The 19,686-nt window shown below is 42.3% G+C and overlaps 1 protein-coding gene across 2 annotated transcripts; it reads left to right on the top strand.

Annotated features, from left to right (window-relative positions):
- The first annotated feature begins 428 nt into the window (after positions 1-428).
- Positions 429-19,218, top strand: erich1 (glutamate rich 1). 2 transcript variants are annotated; one of them, XM_014149872.2, is made up of 6 exons: positions 429-790; positions 1,229-1,369; positions 1,596-1,736; positions 5,711-6,097; positions 6,790-6,984; positions 18,330-19,218. In XM_014149872.2, the coding sequence occupies exons 1-6, from the start codon at positions 772-774 to the stop codon at positions 18,455-18,457; spliced, it is 1,011 nt and encodes a 336-aa protein (XP_014005347.2). In that variant the 5' UTR covers positions 429-771; the 3' UTR covers positions 18,458-19,218. The 2 variants fall into 2 exon arrangements, with proteins under 2 accessions (XP_014005347.2, XP_045570903.1); XM_045714947.1 differs by having other exon boundaries at positions 1,210-1,369.
- Positions 19,219-19,686: the final 468 nt, after the last annotated feature.

Here is a 19,686-nt window from a genome sequence, read left to right as displayed (position 1 = left end):
CAGACAGCCACAGTGTCAGGCAGGCAGTTCCTTCAGAGAGGAAGAAGAGAAGCAAGAGGTATTGACTGGGCCCAAAATCTGTATTCTCCAGCAGGTGGCGTTTTTTAGTTTTTTTTTTCGCTCACCAAGCAGATTTTGTATGGAGATCAACGAGTGTTTCAAATTCGGTCATCAAAAAATGTAATGGCTTATTTGCTACGTGAGGCTTATTTGATGGAATACAAGTTTCGTAATGCTTAGGTTGTTAAGAGTGTACTGATATAAGTAGGACACTTGACATCCCAGAAACTTTGAGAAAAAACATTTTATATCGGTGTTGTGTCTGTTGTTCATACGCTTATCTGCCCTCTCATTGGCTAGAATGGTCCCACCTGATCTTGCCTCCTCTCGACTGCCTTCCATTGTTGACGACATTTCACATTGTTAGAGATGCCACTTGAGTATCTGGTCAATATGTATCATCTTTGGTACCGTCCTCATGTGTGGATGATTGAGTTCTGTGCTGCAGCTCGTTTGGTTGTTTTCTGTCGCGGCTGTGCACATAATGATATTTAGCGAAATTATTTCCGTCGTAAAGGAGCATGATTCGTCAACGCAATGATGCAAATGATGGGGTGTCATTACAAAAGTTCCTAACAAAGATGCAAAACATCAACTAGCAGGGTTGATGCCAGTAGCTAGCAATGCTAACTAGCTAGCTGGTAACATTACCGTTAGCATTTTTCACAAGTGTGTTTTATCTAATGTTACATTCGAGTTAAATATAGTGATATGGCACATAGGAAAGAAGGTAAGTACTTTTTTTTTTTTACGTCTGTCGTTGCTGAAACATTAAACGCCAGATGTAGCTAGTTTTACTAGTCTGTACTTATAGCTAGTTTACCTGTCCCGCTAGCCAGGCAGGCTACTGTCGCGCAGCTCATTGAGTGTTAACAAACGCCAAGTTGACCGATCCATCCTGCGTGTTTTTGTGATACCTTCGTTGATGTATAACGTTACATCGTTGAATACGTTGGATCCCGTTTCGTTTTTGTAGGCTTCTGATATTAATAAAGTATTTATGCTTTCTGTGAATTTTACTTTGATCTATCAGCTACTAGTTATTGTGATTAAATAATTTCAATTGAAATTTTGTAATTAGCAAAACATGTATTTATACCCTAGATGGCTTGTACTTGACATGGGCAGCAATGTGGAATTAAAATTAAGAATGTCAACTACGTTTCAGTATTCCAGTCTAAAGTTCTTCAGAGGCTGTACCCCTTACCTCCCAAGCCTGAGAAAGAACCCAGCTCTTCACCCCCCGAGTTTGTTCTCGAAAAGTCCTCTGTGAAACAAAAAGCAAGCCTAGAGGATGGCACTATCACTGGTAAGTAGAGTTACATATTTCATTATTTGAGTTATGCTCAATTGAATTAGAAATATTGTTCCCGGAGCTAAGTGAAGTGAGACATCACCCGCTTTTTATTACTTCCAACTAAGTTGGTGTCACACTCCGGAAGTTATATAGGCTACAATACAATCACCTTCAAACCAATCGCCAGCACTTACAGTATAGCTAATGTTCTTTCTTTCTCATTTGCTCTGTGTCTCAGGAGATATAATACCATCCTCGACTCAGCCAGGCAGACGAATGTACACAGTCGTAGCTCCCCCTGCAGAATACAAGACAGGTGCAGAGGGATCTGTCACGCTCTCTCAGCCAGCATGCATAAATACTGTGGAAGACCCAGCTGGTAAGAGGGCTATAATCTTACATTTATGGACTGTGGTGACAGAGATGTGCCATAAAGCAGGGGATTTACTAGAAGGGGCTCTCCTCAGTTCCTCTGTCCAGCTCAGTGTTACTATCACTCTCCTTTATTGTCTTTTCCAGTCCAGTTGTGGGGGGATTAAAGCGGGAACAAATATTTTTATCCTAGACCTTAGTTGATAAATGTGAGATGGTTGTGTTGAGTGTACCGATGACCAAAACCCATCTGAATGCAATCTGTGCCAAATGGATCAGACCACCCACTGTCATTCACATTTGATGCTGTTGCTCAGTGTGTTCTCAAGGTAAAATGTTTCAGATACGTGGTGATTTTGAAGCTGGTGTACAAAACTGAAAGTAAAATATGCAAAAACTAAATGTATGAAAGGGAAGCATAGAACAAATCTACCTCTTTGACTTGCTTTCATTGAGAGCGAAAGATCTATAACTCACATTTCTATAAGAATTTGTTAGTATCATCCAAAAAGTTACATATTGCAGCATTAAGATGCATTAATGCAGCACTTTTAGTGAATGTTTCCCTGGCATCAAACAGCTGGCTGAACAACCTGCTCTAAGCTGTCCTGACAGGATATCCACACTACTAACCCAGTCTATTTCATTCAGTCAACATCTGCCTGCCAGAGAGGTAAAGGGGTTTAGGCTACCTGACAGAAACTGATTAGATTATGTTGACAGTAGAGAAATTAGCCTTATGCAACACCTTCATTTGGGTACACTGAGTAGGTTGTACTGGTATTTCCACTTTACCTGCAGCAAATGTCTCATTAATTGGAAGACTTAATCAGTGTTTTTCTAGAAACTCAAGAATTTGTGACTTTGAAGTATACTCAATGCAGCTATATTTGCCTGTTATAATGGACTAGTCAGCAATTTAGGCCTATTAGTGCTTTCTCTTACATATTTGGTCATCAGATGGTTGGGTTCATGTATACGCACTTTGTGACATCTGCTGATGTAAAAAAGGCTTTATAAACACATTTAGATTATTTTAGAAGTAGTACAAGTTAGCCGTTAGGCCTAGTCTTAGCGGTACAGGTGGAATAGGGGAGTAGTTTTTAGCTTCTTTCTGCAGTCCTGAAATGGTCTGTGAAATGTCTGTGGCTCTGTGCTACGCTTGCAGGTATCTGTTACCATGGAGAAAGCAAAGTACACCATAACAACCTCATAGTCATAAATGTTTTTATTTTTTGGTTACAAGTCCTTTAACATTTAGCTGGGCAGGTGTCTACCTTGAATACTGTCTTAATACTTTCATGTAGATCAGCTGCTAGGTCTGTACACATGAAGCAGTTCTGCTCTAATTACCATCTAGGCCTAAGAAACAAATTAAGTCATCATAAATATAGCATATTTTAAAAGGCCAACTTATGGGAAAATCTGAATGCACAGTGCGCACACATGCTAAATATTTAGCAAAAAGAACTAAAGAGGCATGGAGAGAAGCTCAGCAATACTCGAATGATGAATTTTAATCATAAAACATTGACACTGTAAGAGCAATGTTTACAATTATTTTAGAGAGCCTAGTTGCTCTTAGCCTACATGGCCTGGTGATTGTTGTTGGGTTCTGAATAGGGCTGTTACGGTGACAGTATTACTGCTACACCGGCGGTCACGAGTCATGACGGCAGTCAAATTCCACATGACCGTTTAGTCACGGTAATTAGGCTTCTCCAAGCTCTGATGCTGCTGATGGTCATTAGTAGCCTACCAAACTTGCTAACTGCCTGGTACTCAGCACTCTATTGTCCCTCTAATCACTCTGACATCAATGCAAATGTAATCGAAAAATCGAATCAAACACTTCATGAGAGCTCATGTTGCACAACATTTCTATAGTCTATTGAATTGCGTTTAGAGAACCGATTGATGGCCTCTATTAAAAAGAGGATACCATCAGCTTTATAGGCTAGGACGACTTTATTTATTTATCAACTTTCCTAATATTAAGCACATTACTCCTGTTGTAAAGAGAAGCATAGCCTAGCTGGCTGGCATGAGAAATAATCGCGGGTAAAGCGTCCTCCATTCGCTATATAAGTGCATAGATGACATGTTTTTTTTCCTGTTTTGAGAGTGGACCATTATCTTGCACCTTTCTAAATCAAAACAAATTTCAAACATATTATTTAGTAAATGTAAAGACCAGATTAAATCAATAATATTTTAGATGACAGATGGTTATCACCTACAACATCACAGATGTCATCAGAGGATATTTTTATATTACTTTTTTTTTTACCCCGTTTTCTCCCCAATTTCGTGGTATCCAATTGGTAGTGACAGTCTTGTCTCATCGCTGCAACTCCTGTACGGACTCGAGGTGAAGGTTGAGAGCCGTGCGTCCTCCGAAACACAACCAAGCCGCACTGCTTCTTGACACAGTGCCCACTTAACCCGGAAGCCAGCCGCACCAATGTGTCGGGGGAAACACCGTACACCTGGCGACTGTCAGCATACACTGTGCTCAACCTGCCACAGGAGTCACTAGTGCGCGATGGGACAAGGACATCCCTGCAGGCCAAATCCTCCCCTAACCTGCTCGACGCTGGGCCAATTGTGCGCCACCCCATGGGTCTCTCAGTCGTGGCCGGCTACGACAGAGTCTGGACTCGAACCCAGAATCTCTTAGTGGCACAGCTAGCGCTGCGATGCAGTGCCTTAGCCTCCCGAGTGGTGCAGTGGTCTCAATATTTATTACCTAGTAAGTTAGCAAGGTAAGGTAAATGGAGCTAGATAAATCCAGAATAAGAATAGTTGTTGAACATGGCTAAAGCCATCAGTCTTGCATGTTTTCATGGTTATCAATCACTCTTAAATTTGTCAAGGTCACGATACCAGCATTGGCTATCCTGCTACAGAGCTTTTTGATGTCGGGACGCGAGCGCATCACTCTAATGACATTTGATGGTAAACAGAAAATGGCTCTGTGGTTTGATCCCTAACCATCAGACTACCTGACCACTAGAGCCTACATGACCACTAGAGGGAACACTGACTCACATTCATTTGATGACTGCAGTTTACCTGTTGAACAGTCTAAATCATGATAAAATGGACTGTGTGCACATGTCCATCCTCATTATACAGGACATCCTGTGTCTTTGAGACTATTTATTGAGCTGGACCTTGCTGAATCACATTTGCTGCATTATGCACCTTTTATCGCGCCATGTCCGCTTTGCCCCACATCTGTTGCAGCATTCACGTATTGCCACCAACAGTAAATCGCTTCCTACATGCTTATTATGATTCGTTTTAAGGAAATGCTGTGAATAATCACCGGCTGTTTATTTGTGCTGTTTCCAATTTCTATCTCCTTTCACAGCTCAAAATTGATACATAACACAACCTTTAAATTCTTATTGTCGCTCTCACTCGCGCTCTCTGCACAGCTGGCCATATGGTGGCAGTTTCTCCTTCAGACCAAAAAGCTCTTGAACCTGCTGAAAGTCTAGTGAAAGAGTGGTGTGTGCGCATGCATGCTCTACAGTAGGGGGTACTGGAGTGTATAGACTGTGGTTGGGTTGCTAAATCACAGACAGCCTCTCCACCCACCAGTTACCCTGGGGAACAGCCACCACACTGTGTGTGGGCAGGGGCCCAGCTTTACCACAGGGGAAGGTGATGCAGTAAGCTTTTGACTTCAGTGCTCTCTGAGCCCCGGACATCAATCCATCCTTGCGCATCAATCCAAGGGGTGCTGAATATGCTGGCTGAATAAACTTTATCTGCTACCAAATAAACAAAGACTTATGTCAAAGGTGGGATAGACATGGTGTTGAAGGTGGCTGATTCCAAGTGCTATGAAATGGATATTAGTTATGGATCACAGGGACTGACTTACCATAGCGCAGCACTACAGCCAAATGAATGCTAGATTAGACTAGCTTGTGAAGTTAACAAGCTCTCACTTTTTCTTGTTCCCTTCAGATGAGAACACTCATGAGTCCGAAGGAGAGGGAGAAAGACAACGACTGAGGAGAAGAAGAAGAAAGAGGAAGGGAACAACAGCTCCAGGAGGAGGGACAGTCGCGGGACAGGCTACAGACTCCAACCCTGGGGATCCAACCATGGCACCGACCCCCACGGAGGAGGAAGGAGAGCGGCTCAGCAAGAACAAGAGGAGGAAGCTAAAGAAGAAACGCCACAAAGAAAAGCTCCTGTCTCTGGGTCTGATGCCCCGCGCTGCAGCTTTGGAGTTCACCTACCAGAGAGAGGGGAATGGGCATGAGGAGGAAGATGAAGAGATGAGGCAGAGAAAAGCAGCTGAAGTGATGGACTTCCTAAGGACCACACAAGAGATCTACGTGTCTGATCGTGAGTATCATACCAGGGCTGCTAATCAACCCAGATACGGTCACACACATCCTAGGCCAGAGCTCTCCAACCCTGTTCCTGGAGATCTACTCTCCTGTAGGTTTTCAATCCAACCCCAGTTGTAACTAACCTGGTTCAGCTTATCAACCATCTAATTATTAGAATCCGGTGCGCTAGATTGGGTTGGATTAGAAACCTACAGTAGTCTCCAGGAACAGGGTTAGTCGTTGGCTGTCTTCCTAAGGGCTGGCCAAATGTAGTGCACTATATAGGGAAAGGGGGGTTTTGCCCATGCTCTTCAAGTGCTGAAGCATAGTTTATTTTATAGCCTTAATATTGGCAGAAAATAAATAATTTGAGGAGCAGTGTGCAGAGCACAGCCCAAAAAATAGTCCCAATTTGAGGACCATGGGAGATTTTAAGGTCTGAGGTGTTTAGGTTACTTCCTAATGTACAGGCTCTGTCGTCTGGTCTGGCATAATCCCTCCCTGACTTGCCTCTGGAAGAAATTCTCCTGTCCTTATTATGCACCTCAGTTTCAACATAGACCTGACGATTGTTAAGTTATTAGAGACATTTTGCTGCAGTCATGACTGAATTGACCACATCCTGCTTAGCACATTCCCATTCAGTAATGGATATTTGAAAGGTTGGTGGAGTAAGAGCATCTCCTCTTTCCTCACACACTCCAGGCTCATTGCCTGCAGGCAGGCTCCATGTGTCCTCGGTGGTAGTGGAGGACCTTCTGACCAGCCTGTCCAATGGAACATTCCCCCCTCCTGTTTTGGCCCAACTCCATAGCCTCAAGTCCCTGGTGCAGCAACAGGACACGGAGAGGCTTGCCAAGGCTCTGCAAGAGCTCCAGAACAGCTCTACCATGTCTCCTAGTGAGTAGTCTTATCTGTTTTTTCCTTAACTATTCTTGTCTGAGCTCACCTGTCTATACTAGAGGTTGACCGATTAATCGGCATGGCCGATTGAATTAGGGCCGATTTCACGTTTTCATAACAATCGGTAAATGGCCTTTTTGGACGCTGATTACATTGCAGTCCATGAGGAGACTGCGTAGCAGGCTGACCACCTGTTACGCGAGTGTAGCATCAAAATGACCTTGTGGCTGCAAGGAGCCACGGTAAGTTGCTAGCTAGCATTAAGCTTATCTTATAAAAAACAATCAATCTTCACATAATCACTAGATAACTACACATGGTTGATATTACTAGGTTAACTAGCTTGTCCTGCATTGCGTATAATCAATGCGGTGCCTGTTAATTTATCATCGAATCACCGCCTACTTCGCCAAACGGGTGATTTAACAAAAGCGCATTAAGCACAAATGTACCTAACTATAAACATCAATGCCTTTCTTAAAATCAATACACAGAAGTGTTTACACAGAGTCAGGGTATATGCAGCAGTTTGGGCCGCCTGGCTCGTTGCGAACGGTTCCGTATTTCACTGAAAGAATAAACATTTTCTTTTTGAAATTATATTTTCCAGATTTGACCATATTAATGACCAAAGGCCGAATTTGTGTGTTTATTATAATTAAGTCTATGATTTGATAGAACAGTCTGACTGAGCGGTGGTTGGCAGCAGCAGGCTCGTAAGCGTTCATTCAAACAGCACTTTACTGCGTTTTCCGCAGCTCTTAGCAATGCTTGCTTCACAGCTCTGTTTATGACTTCAAGCCTATCAACTCCCGGGATTAGGCTGGTAATACTAAAGTGCCTATAAGAACATCCAATAGTCAAAGGTATATGAAATACCAATGGTATAGAGAGAAATAGTTGACGCGTCATAATTCCTATAATAACTACAACCTAAAATTTCTTAACTGGGAATATTGAGGACTCGTTAAGGAACCACCAGCTTTCATATGTTCTCATGTTCTGAGCAAATAACTTAAACGTTAGCTTTTTTACATGGCACGTATTGCACTTTTACTTCTCCAACACTTTTTGCATTATTTAAACCAAATTGAGCATGTTTCATTATTTACTTGAGACTAAATACATTTTATTTATGTATTATATTAAGTTAAAATAAGTGTTCATTGTTCAATCAGTATTGTTGTCATTATATAAATAAAAAATCGGCCAATTTAATCAGTATCGGCTTTTTTTGGTCCTCCAATCGGTATCGGCGTTGAAAAATCGTAATCGGTCGACCTCTAGTCCATACTACCCGTCGCCTAATCATACCTGCCCTCATCTGGCCATACTAGCATGCCTTACCTATACATGCATGCTCTCCCCTATCCAAACACAAACCAGTTTGAGAGTCCCCAGTATCTCCTGCCACCGGGTGTTTTACTCGAGCTGCCAGGAGAGCAGACATTGTACAGGTCTGGAAATTGTGATTGAGATGGTCTCGTGTGTGTTTTGGGCCAGTTCAAATCTAACTGATAAGATCAGTGGTAACCTGGTTGGCCCTAGTGCAGAGTATTATACGACTGTCCTTTCCAGGGGATTCAGGGCACGGCTGAGCAGGTGGTCGTAGTGATGCCCAACTCTCTGCCAAGGCAATGCTGAAGAAGAAAACAAACTCCAGTCCAGACCTGTGATCAGTTCCCACAGTGGACTCTCTATAGACCAGGGATCATCAACTAGATTGTTGGGTGGATGGTCAGGGGATCGGAACATAATTTGTAGACTGCAAATTGACTGCAAGAAGATATATTTGACTAGAACATAATCATTTCAAAACGTTCTTACATTTCTATATGATCACGTGTTTGTGTGTGAATACTTGGGAACAGATTTCCGAAATGAAAGTCACTTGGAGCTGATTTCCTCGTGTTTTTACAGACTTATGTCCAACAATGAAAATGTAATACTTGGGTGGTCAAATAATACCACCTGTGGGCCACCAGTTGGGGAACACTACTATAGACTCACTATAAACTAAAACCACACAGCTTATTCCTGCTGGTCCCTCCACCTGCTCCTCAGATGTGGACAAGCTTTGTGCATTTCTGGGTAACAGTTAAGTACCGTACTGTGATGGTTATGAATTAATTGTCAGAAATAACTTAGCAAAGAGCAGTTGTTCGCAAGAATTTTGCTTGGACCGTCTGGGAGTGGTCTGAGTGGGAGGGGAAATCTAAAAACTAGCTGTTATTGGCAGGGAGGTTTGGATCTCTTTTGTTATTGGTCTATTAACTCATTAACTCAACTCCATCCTACAAAAAAAGGCTGAATTTTAAGGTGGTGTTCTCAAACAGTGCTTTCACTAAAAGGATCTTTATCATAATTTTCACAGTATTATTCCAACCTCGAATTGTGGAAATGTATATAAATCACATTTTTGACTGAACTGGGCCTTTAACCTGTTGAGGACAGACGTTCCGCTAGTGGAACCCCGTTCTGTCTGCGGAACCCCTAGCCAACAGCCAATGGCATCGCACGGCGCGAAATACAAAACCAACTAAAATACCACAATTCAATTTTCTCAAACAATCAACTATTTTACACCATTGTAAAGATAACTCTCGTTAATCTAACCTCATTGTCCGATTTCAAAAAGGCTTTACAGCGAAAGCAAAACATTAGATTATGTTAGGAGAGTACATAGACACAAATAATCACACAGCCATTTTCCAAGCAAGCATATGTCACATAAACCCAAACCACAGCTAAATGCAGCACTAACCTTTGATGATCTTCATCAGATGACACACCTAGGACATTATGTTATACAATACATGCATGTTTTGTTCAATCAAGTTCATATTTATATCAAAAAACCCCTTTTTACATTAGCATGTGATGTTCAGAACTAGCATACCCACCGAAAACTTCCGGTGAATTTACTAAATTACTCATGATAAACGTTCACAAAATACATAATTATTTTAAGAATTATAGATACAGAACTCCTTTATGCAATCGCGGTGTCAGATTTTAAAATAGCTTTTCAGCGAAAGCACATTTTGCAATATTCTGAGTAGATAGCTCGGCCATCATGGCTAGCTATTTTGACACCCACCAAGTTTGGGGACAACCTAAACTCAGAATTACTATTAGAAAAATTGGATTACCTTTGCTGTTCTTCGTCAGAATGCACTCCCGGGACTTCTACTTCAACAACAAATGTTGTTTTGGTTCCAAATAATCCATAGTTATATTTAAATAGCGCCGTTTTGTTCATGCGTTCAGGTCACTATCCGAAGGGTGACGCGCGAGCGCATTTCGTGACCAAAAAATAAAAAATATTCCATTACTGTACTTAGAAGCATGTCAAATGCTGTTTAAAATCCATTTTTATGCTATTTTTCTCGTAAAATAGCGATAATATTCCAACCGGGCAATGTTGTATTCACTCAAAGGCTGAAAGAAAAAAATGGAGTAGTCTCGTGAACACGCATCTCCAGTGTCACTGTCCCCAGGCTGACCACTTACAAATTCTCCTGCTGTTTTTCGCCCAGAGACAGCAGACACCCCATTCCACTTTCTGGCGGCTTTAGAGAGCCAATGGAAGCCTTAGAAAATGTCACGTTACAGCACAGATGCTGTATTTTCGATAGAGATGCAACAGCACTTCCTGTATGGAATCTTCTCAGGTTTTGGCCTGCCATATGAGTTCTGTTATACTCACAGACACCATTCAAACAGTTTTAGAAACTTTATAGTGTTTTCTATCCAAATCTACTAATTATATGCATATTCTAGTTTCTGGGCAGGAGTAGTAACCAGATTAAATCGGGTACGTTTTTTTTTTTATCCGGCCGTGAAAATACTGCCACCTATCCCAAAGAAGTTAAAGAGCAAATAAAGTAGTCTAATAGCCATCCAGTCTATTAACTAATCTATTCCCACCTGTTCTCTTTTGCTAAAGGCAAATGTCCATTAAATGGAATGTAAAACAATGGGGTAAAATAACTTAAACTGTTTTAAGGATATTTATATAGCTAAACAAATGGAATTGGCCACCAGTGGAATAAAGCCAGCTGTTTCTGTCCAGCCATGCTTGAGCCCAGTAAGCCTGCTGTGCTGTTGGTTTAGCCTGTTCTGTGGAAAAGTCTGAAGTCTTTTCCAGTTTCCTGGAGCTTCTCTTCAGCTCTGAGAGAGAGGAGGAATCAATTGACCACGAGGGCAGTGCTAAAGCATGTCCCACAGCTTACATTTCACTGTTCTACCCAACACCTCTGTCGGCGATGACGTCTGCTGCTTGCCTGTTGCCAGTTTTACTTGATGACTTTCATGCACTTCTCCTTTTAATTTGGACTCTTTAACAGCACAGTTATATAAAAGACATAGCCCAGGGGGAAAGGGAAGCTGTTAGCAGTGAGGTACTGTAGGTGACAGGAACCAAATCAAACTTTTTGTCACATGCGCCGAATAAAACAGGTGTAGACTTGAAATGCTTGCTTACGAAGGAGCCCTTCCCAATGATTAGTTAAAAAATAATTATACAAATTGTAACACAAGGAATAAAATACACTAGAATTAAGCTATATACAGGAAGTACCAGATCAATGTGGAGCTATATATCAAAGTTATTTATAAAGCCCTTACATCAGCTAATGTAACAAAGTGCTGTATAGAAACCCAGCCTAAAACCCCAAACGGCAAGCAATGCAGGTGTAGAAGCATGGTGGCTAGGATAAACTCCCTAGAAAGGCCAGAACCTAGGAAGAAACCTAGAGAGGAACCAGGCTATGAGGCGTGGCCAGTCCTCTTCTGGCTGTGCCGGGTGGAGATTATAACAGAACGTGGCCAAGATGTTCAAATGTTCATAGATGACCAGCAGGGTCAAATAATAATAATCACAGTGGTTGTCGAGGGTGCAACAGGTCAGCACCTCGGAAGTAAATGTCAGTTGGCTTTTCATAGCCGATCATTCAGAGTATCTCTACCGATCCTGCAGTCTCTAGAGAGTTGAAAACAGCAGGTCTGGGACAGGTAGCACATCCGGTGAACAGGTCAGGGTTCCATAGCCGCAGGCAGAACAGTTGAAACTGGAGCAGCAGCACGGCCAGGTGGACTGGGGACAGCAAGGAGTCATCAGGCCAGGTAGTCCTGAGGCATGGTCCTAGGGCTCAGTACCTCCGAGAGCGAGTTAATTAGAGGGAGCATACTTAAAACCTCTTGGGGCTAGGGGGCAGTATTGAGAATTTTGAAAAAAATATGTGCCCATTTTTAACTGCCTCCTACACCAACTCAGAAGCTAGAATATGCATATTATTGTTCAGGTTTGGATAGAAAACACTCTGAATTTTCTAAAACTGTTTGAATGGTGTCTGTAAGTATAACAGAACTCATATGACAGTCAAAACCCTGAGACAAATTCTGACAGGAAGTGGATACCTGATGTGTTAATGACCTTTAAGCCTATGCCATTGAAACACACAGGGGCTTATTAATTGTTGAGCACTTCCTATGGCTTCCACTAGATGTCACCAGTCTTTAGAAAGTGTTTTGAGTCTTATACTGTGAGAACTGAACGAACAAGAGCCTTGGAACGGTGGTGGCGATTACTCTTGCGCGCAAGTTCATGTTGGGTACTCTCGTTCCAAAACGTTTTAAAAGAGAATGCAAACGTCCGCCTTGAATATTATTCATGTTCTGGTTAAAAAAGGCACTAATGATTTATGCTATACAACGTTTGACATGTTTGAACGAACGTAAATATTTCTTTCCCCTCGTTCATGATGAAGTCCGGCTGGCATAGATCATGTGCTAACAACACGGAGCTTTTTGGACATAAATTATGAGCTTTTTCGAACAAAACTACATTTGTTATGGACCTGGGATTCTTGGAAGTGACATCTGATGAAGAGAATCAAAGGTAATGGATTATTTACATAGTATTTTCGATTTTTAGATCTCTCCAACATGGCGGTTAGTCTGTATCACAAAGCGTATTTTTCTGGGCGCAGTGCTCAGATTATTGCAAAGTGTGATTTCCCAGTAAGGTTATTTTTAAATCTGGCAATCCGGTTGCATTCAAGAGATGTAAATCTATAATTCTTTGAATGACAATATAATATTTTACCAATGTTTTCGAATAGTAATTATTTAATTTGTTGTGCTGCTTGACTGGCGGTTATTGGAGGGAAACGATTTCCTCAACATCAACGCCATAGTAAAACGCTGTTTTTGGATATAAATATGAACTTGATAGAACAAAAAATGCATGCATTGTCTAACATAATGTCCTAGGAGTGTCATCTGATGGAGATTGTCAAAGGTTAGTGCATCATTTTAGCTGGTTTTCTGCTTTTGGTGACGCCTGTCTTTGAATTGACAAAACATTGCACACAGCTATTGTCAATGTACTCTCCTAACATAATCTAACTTTATGCTTTTGCCGTAAAGCCTTTTTGAAATCGGACAACGTGGTTAGATTAAGGAGATGTTTATCTTTCAAAGGGTGTATGTTTGAGAAATTTGAATTATGACATTTAATTGTTTTCAAATTTGGCGCTCTTGATATTTCACGTGTTGTTGATTGGGTGTACCAGGGTGGGACGCTTGCGTCCCACATAGCCCATAGAGGTTAAATTCACACAGGACACCGGATAAGACAGGAGAAATACTCGAGATAGACCAGACTGACCCTAGCACCCTGACACACAAACTACTGCAGCATAAATACTGGAGGCTGAGACAGGAGAGGTCGGGAGGCACTGTGGCCCCGTCCGACGATACCCCCGTACAGGGCCAAACAGGCAGGATATAACCCCACCCGCTTTGCCAAAGCACAGCCCCCACACCACTGGAGGGATATCTCCAACCACCAACTTACCATCCTGAGACGAGGCCGAGTATAGCCCACAGAGATCTCCGCCACGGCACAACCCAAGGGGGGGCGCCAACCCGGACAGGAAGACCACGTCAGTGACTCAACCCACTCAAGCGACGCACCCCTCGTAGGGACGGCATGGAAGAGCACTAGTAAGCCAGTGACTCAGCCCCTGTTATAGGGTTAGAGGCAGAGAATCCCAATGGAGAGAGGGGAACCTGCCAGGCAGAGACAGCAAGGGCGGTTCGTTGCTCCAGTGCTTTTCCGTTCATCTTCACACTCCTGGGCCAGACTACACTTAATCATAGGACCTACTGAAGAGATGAGTCTTCAATAAAGACTTAAAGGTTGAGACCGAGTCTGCGTCTCTCACATGGGTAGGCAGACCATTTACAGGGAGTACCAGATCACTGTGGAGATATATACAGGGAGTACCAGGTCCAGGTCAATGTGCATATCCATGCACATTAAGGCAGGATAAAGTGACTAGGCATCAGAATAAAGAACAGTGGCGGCAGGATATTTTTAGTGTGAAAGTGTGTCAAATCAAAAAATGTCTTTGTCACATCTGCCGAATACAACAGGTGTAGACCTTTCCGTGAAATACTTACTTACAAGCCCTTAACCAACAATGCAAAAAAAAAAAAAAAAGTATTTAATAAAAAAACAAACAAGTATTTACAAAAATTTACTGAAGTAATATAGAAAACAATTAAGGAGCAACAATAGAGTTGCCGGGCTATATACAGGGGGTGCCGGTACGGAGCCAATGTGCGGGGGCACCGGTTAGTCCAGGTAATCATGTAGGGAGAGGGAAAGTGATCTACACATAGATAATAACACAGTAGCAGCAATGTAGAAGGGCGGGGCAATGCAAGTAGTCCGGTTAGCCATTTGATTAGCAGGAGTCTTATTGCTTGGGGGTAGAAGCTGTTAAGAAGCCTTTTTTACCTAGACTTCGGCGCTCCGGTACCGCTAGTCTGTGAGTATGGTGAATGGAGTCTTTGGTAAATTTTAGGGCTTTCCTCTGACAACGTCTGGTATAGAGGTCCTGGATGGCAGGAAGCTTGGCCCCAGGCAGTGACGCAACCAGTCAGGATGCTCTCGATGGTGCAGCTGTAGAACGTTTTGAGGATCTGAGGACCCATGCCAAATCTTTTCTGTGTGTGTGTGTATACTAAACATTAAAAGCACCTGCTCTGTCCATGAGACTGTCCAGGTGAAAGCTATGTTACCTTATTGATGTCACTTGTTAAATCCACTTCAATCAGTGTTGATGAAAGGGAGGAGACGGGTTTAAAGAAGAATTTTTAACTTCAATGGGCTAGGTGGGACGTGACCGTCCCACCTGCGGGGGACACTATTCAACAGCCAGTGAAATAGCATGGCCCGAAATACAAAACAGCAAAACAATTTCATTTTCTCAAACAATCAACTATTTTACACCATTTCAAAGATAAACTTCTCGTTAATCTAACCACATTGTCCGATTTCAAAAAGGCTTTACAGCGAAAGCATAAAATTGGATTATGTTAGGACATAAACTTCACAAGAAAAACCACACAGCCATTTTCCAAGCAAGGACATTCATCACAAAAACAAAGAATACAGCTAAAATATTCACTAACCTTTGATCTTCATCAGATGGCACTCATAGGACTTCATGTTACACAATACATGTATGTTTTGCTCGATAAAGTTCATATTTATATTTTAAAAAAAAACATTTTTACATTGGCGCGTGATGTTCAGAAAATGTATTCCCACAAACTTCCGGTGAATGTGCACATCAATTTACAAAAATACTCATCATAAACGTTGATAAAATTTACAACAGTTATTGAAAGAATTATAGATGTACTTCTCCTTAATGCAACCGCTGTGTCAGATTTTAAAATAGCTTTACGGAGAAAGCACATTTTTCAATATTCTGAGTACATAGCTCGCCATCAAAGCAAGCTATACAGATACCTGCCAAGTTCTGGGGTCAACTAAACTCAGAATTAGTATTATAAATATTCTCTTACCTTTGCTGATCTTCGTCAGAATGCACTCCCGGGACTCCTACTTCCACAAGAAATGTTCTTTTTGTTCAAAATACTCCATATTTATGTCCAAATACCTCCGTTTTGTTCGTGCGTTCAGATCACTATCCAAAGGCATAACGCGCGAGTGTAAATCCAGACACGAAAAGTCAAATAGTTCCATTATCGTTTGTAGAAACATGTCAAACGTTGTTTACAATCAATCCTTAGGGTCTTTTTAACATAAAACGTTGATAATATTCCAACCGGACAATAGCGTATTCATTACAGAGGAAAAAGGAGGGGCACGCTGGCGGGCTCGCGCATCACCAAGTCCTTTGTCCCCAGGGAGTCCACTCATTGACTGAGCTCCTATTTTCTGCCCAGTAACAGGAGAAGGATGAAACACCATTTTTAAAGGCTGTTGACAGCCAATGGAAGCCTTAGGAAGTGCAACGTGACCCCACAGACACTGTAGTTTCGATAGGGATTCGAAAGAACTACAATTCTCAGATTTCCCACTTCCTGGTTGGATTTTTCTCAGGTTTTTGCCTGCCATATGAGTTCTGTTATACTCACAGACATCATTCAAACAGTTTTAGAAACTTCAGAGTGTTTTCTATCCAAATCTACTGATAATATGCACATATTTGACTCTGGGCCCAAGTATTAGGCAGTTTACTCTGGGCATGCTTTTCATCCGAAAATGAAAATACTGCCCCCTATACCTTAAGTTAAGCCTTGAGACAATTGAGACATGGATTGTGAATGTGTCCTTCAGAGCGTGAATGGGTGAGGACAAAATATCTAATTCCTTTTAAACGGGGTATAGCAGTAGGTGCCAGGCGCACCGGTTTGTGTCAAGAATTGCAACGCTGCTGGGTTTTTCACACTCAGCAGTTTCCCGTGTGTATCAAGAATGGTCGACCACCCACAGGACATTCAGCCAGCATGACACAACAGTGGGAAGCATTGGAGTCAAAATGGGCCAGCATCCCTGTGGAACGCTTTTGACACCTTGTAGATTTCATGCTTCGAGAAATTGAGGCTGTTCTAAGGGCGTATACTCAATGGATATAGTCTTGAGTGTGCGTATTCCGTGTAACTATTTAGCAGTCTTATGGCTTGGGGATAGAAGCCGTCTCAGAGCCTGTTGGTTTGAGAGCCGGTGCTCCGGTACTGTTTGATGGACAGTAGCAAAATGAACAGTCTTGGTTGGCTGAAGTCTTCGGCAATTTTTTTAGGCCTTCCTCTGACACTGCCTCATAGATGTCCTCCGGTGGCAGGGAGCTCCGCCCCAGTGATGTACAGGGCCGTCCGCACCACCCTCTGTAGCGCTTTGCAGTCGAGGGCGGTGCATTTGCCATACCAAACAGTGATGCCGTCAGACAAGATGCTCTTGATGGTGCAGCTGTAGACTTTGAGGATCTGAGGGCCCGTGACAAATCTTTTCAGCCTCCTTAAGGGGGAAGAGGTGCTGTTGTGCCCTCTTCAGAACATTGCGTGTTTGTTTGGACCATGTTAAGTCCTTAGGGATGTGGACGCCAAGGAACTTGAAGCTCTCGACCTGCTCCACTACAGCCCTGCTGATGTGAATGGGGAAGTGCTCTCCCCTCTTTCACCTGTAGTCTTCGATCAGCTCCTTGGTCTTACTGACATTGAGGGAGAGGTTGTTCTCCTGTCACCACACTGCCAAGTATCTGACCTCCACCCTGTAGGCAGTCTCATCACCGTAGGTGATCAGGTCTACCACCGACAGCTAACTTGATGGTGTTGGAGTCATGCTTGGCCACGCAGTCTTGGGTGAACGGGGAGTACAGGAGGGGACTAGGCACACTCCCCTGAGGGGCCCCCGTGTTGAAGGTCAGCGTGGCGGAGGTGTTGTTGCCTACCCTCGTCACCTCGGGCCCGGCCTGTTGGGAAGTCCAGGATCCAGTTGCAGAGGGAGGTGTTCAGTCCCGAGCTTGGTGATGAGCTTATGGGGGACTATGGTGTTAAACGCTGAGCTGTAGTCGATGAACAGCATTCTCACATATTTATTTCTCGTCTTGTCCAGGTGGGAGATGGCAGTGTGAAATGCAATGAGATTGCGTCATTTCTGGACCCATTGGGGCGGTATGCAAATTGGAGTGGGTCTGGGATGTTGTGTGTCATGACCAGCACTTCAAAATTACAGATGTGAGTGCTACAGGGAGATAGTCATGCCTAAATGGCTAACTTGGAGCTCTTGGGAACAGGGACAATGGTGGTCAGCTTGAAACATGTTGGGATTACTGACTGGGTCAAGGCGAGGTAAAAAATGTCTGAGGAGACAGACAGATGGGTACAGTACTAGACCAGGATAATTAGTTGTCCTCATCACTATGGAATGGCAGTAATGATCTCATTAAATAACTGTTTATGCACTCACTGTTCCTAATTGCAATCAAACTAATGTAACGTGTGTCTCGTCTTTCCAGGTGAGGCCACTGCAGTTGTGTCCTTATTTCAATACTGGATCACAGACATCCTGCCCCTGCAGAGACAGGAAGACAGGCCAACCAACAACACAACCTTCCTAGTCGAACCAACCAACAACACAGCTTAGACTTTCCTAGATGTTCAAGGTTTTAAACAATACTACTGATGGAAAATGTATGTAAATCATACATTGTGTGCCCACAACTGTTTGTGAATACCACTACATACAAACGTTCTTAAAGGATTTTTTTTTTGAATTTTTGCATTGTATTTTCTGAAAATGTCCCTAATATATCTGCAGAAATAGTGGAATGATAGTGTTTCAAAGTATTACTTACCCACCTTGTTGTGACTGGCTGTGATATTCGACCATTGATTTATCCTGCTGGGCCGGCATCTGTTGTCAAAGGAAAGCTGTTCTGACTTTGCTGTGTTATCTAGTGGAAATCGGATCAAGCAGCCAATGTAGAAATAACTCTTTCATTTTTTGGTCGCTAAAATTGCACTCTCAATTTCAGTTTGAGAGAGAACAAGCACTGAATAGTGTAGGAAATCATTGTACCATCTAAATTGCTGTGAAATGTATTTTCAATAACAGAAAATGTTTTACAGCTGTTTGAAGCTAGTGGACCAAAACAAAGTAAAAGGCTCAAGCGTGAGTTTCTGCCATGTTACGGGTAAATGGATGCGGTGCAGGGGTTTGTTTTGAATGCAGCCTAGTGCGTAGCACAATTTTATTTTTTTATTTTTTTAAGGCATTTTTCTTTTCTCTTTTTTTTCCATGTATTTTTTTTTTTTTTAATGCACACATGTGAAGCTGTTAATTTGGAGTGGATATGAATGGAAATCAAATCAATTAGTGTCTGCGTATTAAAACGATTTCTCTTTATTTTTATTGTGCACCTGATATACAGTAAGACATTACACCCTAATGACTTATTTTAAATGAAGAGGCTGTTGGATCGTTCTACCTTCCATGAGTAAGTGTGATAATGCCACAATTGAGCTACTGTTAGTTGTTTCATATGATAGCATGGATACCTAATTAGGAGTAGCATCACACTCAGCGTCCTCCTTCCAAATGATGTGAGACATATGCCAAATCTGACCCAATTGTTGGTTTGTTGACATGACATTTGGACCAACTTAATAGCTCACCAATTACTGTACAATGTAGTCTTCACAATGCATTTTCAATGAGGTCAGAACATGCACCTTTTGACTAAACTAACTTGGCGACAATTTACTTCACTAATCAAGTCAAGGTACACGTACGACGTCCGAACTAAGTTTTGGAAGGGAGATATTCTTCAGCATGTTATAGGTTTAGGGCCAGGTGGGTTTTTTTTTTTTCTT

This window comes from Salmo salar, chromosome ssa01, assembly GCF_905237065.1.
Source record: "Salmo salar chromosome ssa01, Ssal_v3.1, whole genome shotgun sequence".
Taxonomy (NCBI): domain Eukaryota; kingdom Metazoa; phylum Chordata; class Actinopteri; order Salmoniformes; family Salmonidae; genus Salmo; species Salmo salar.
This window is presented reverse-complemented; position numbering and strand designations above follow the sequence as displayed.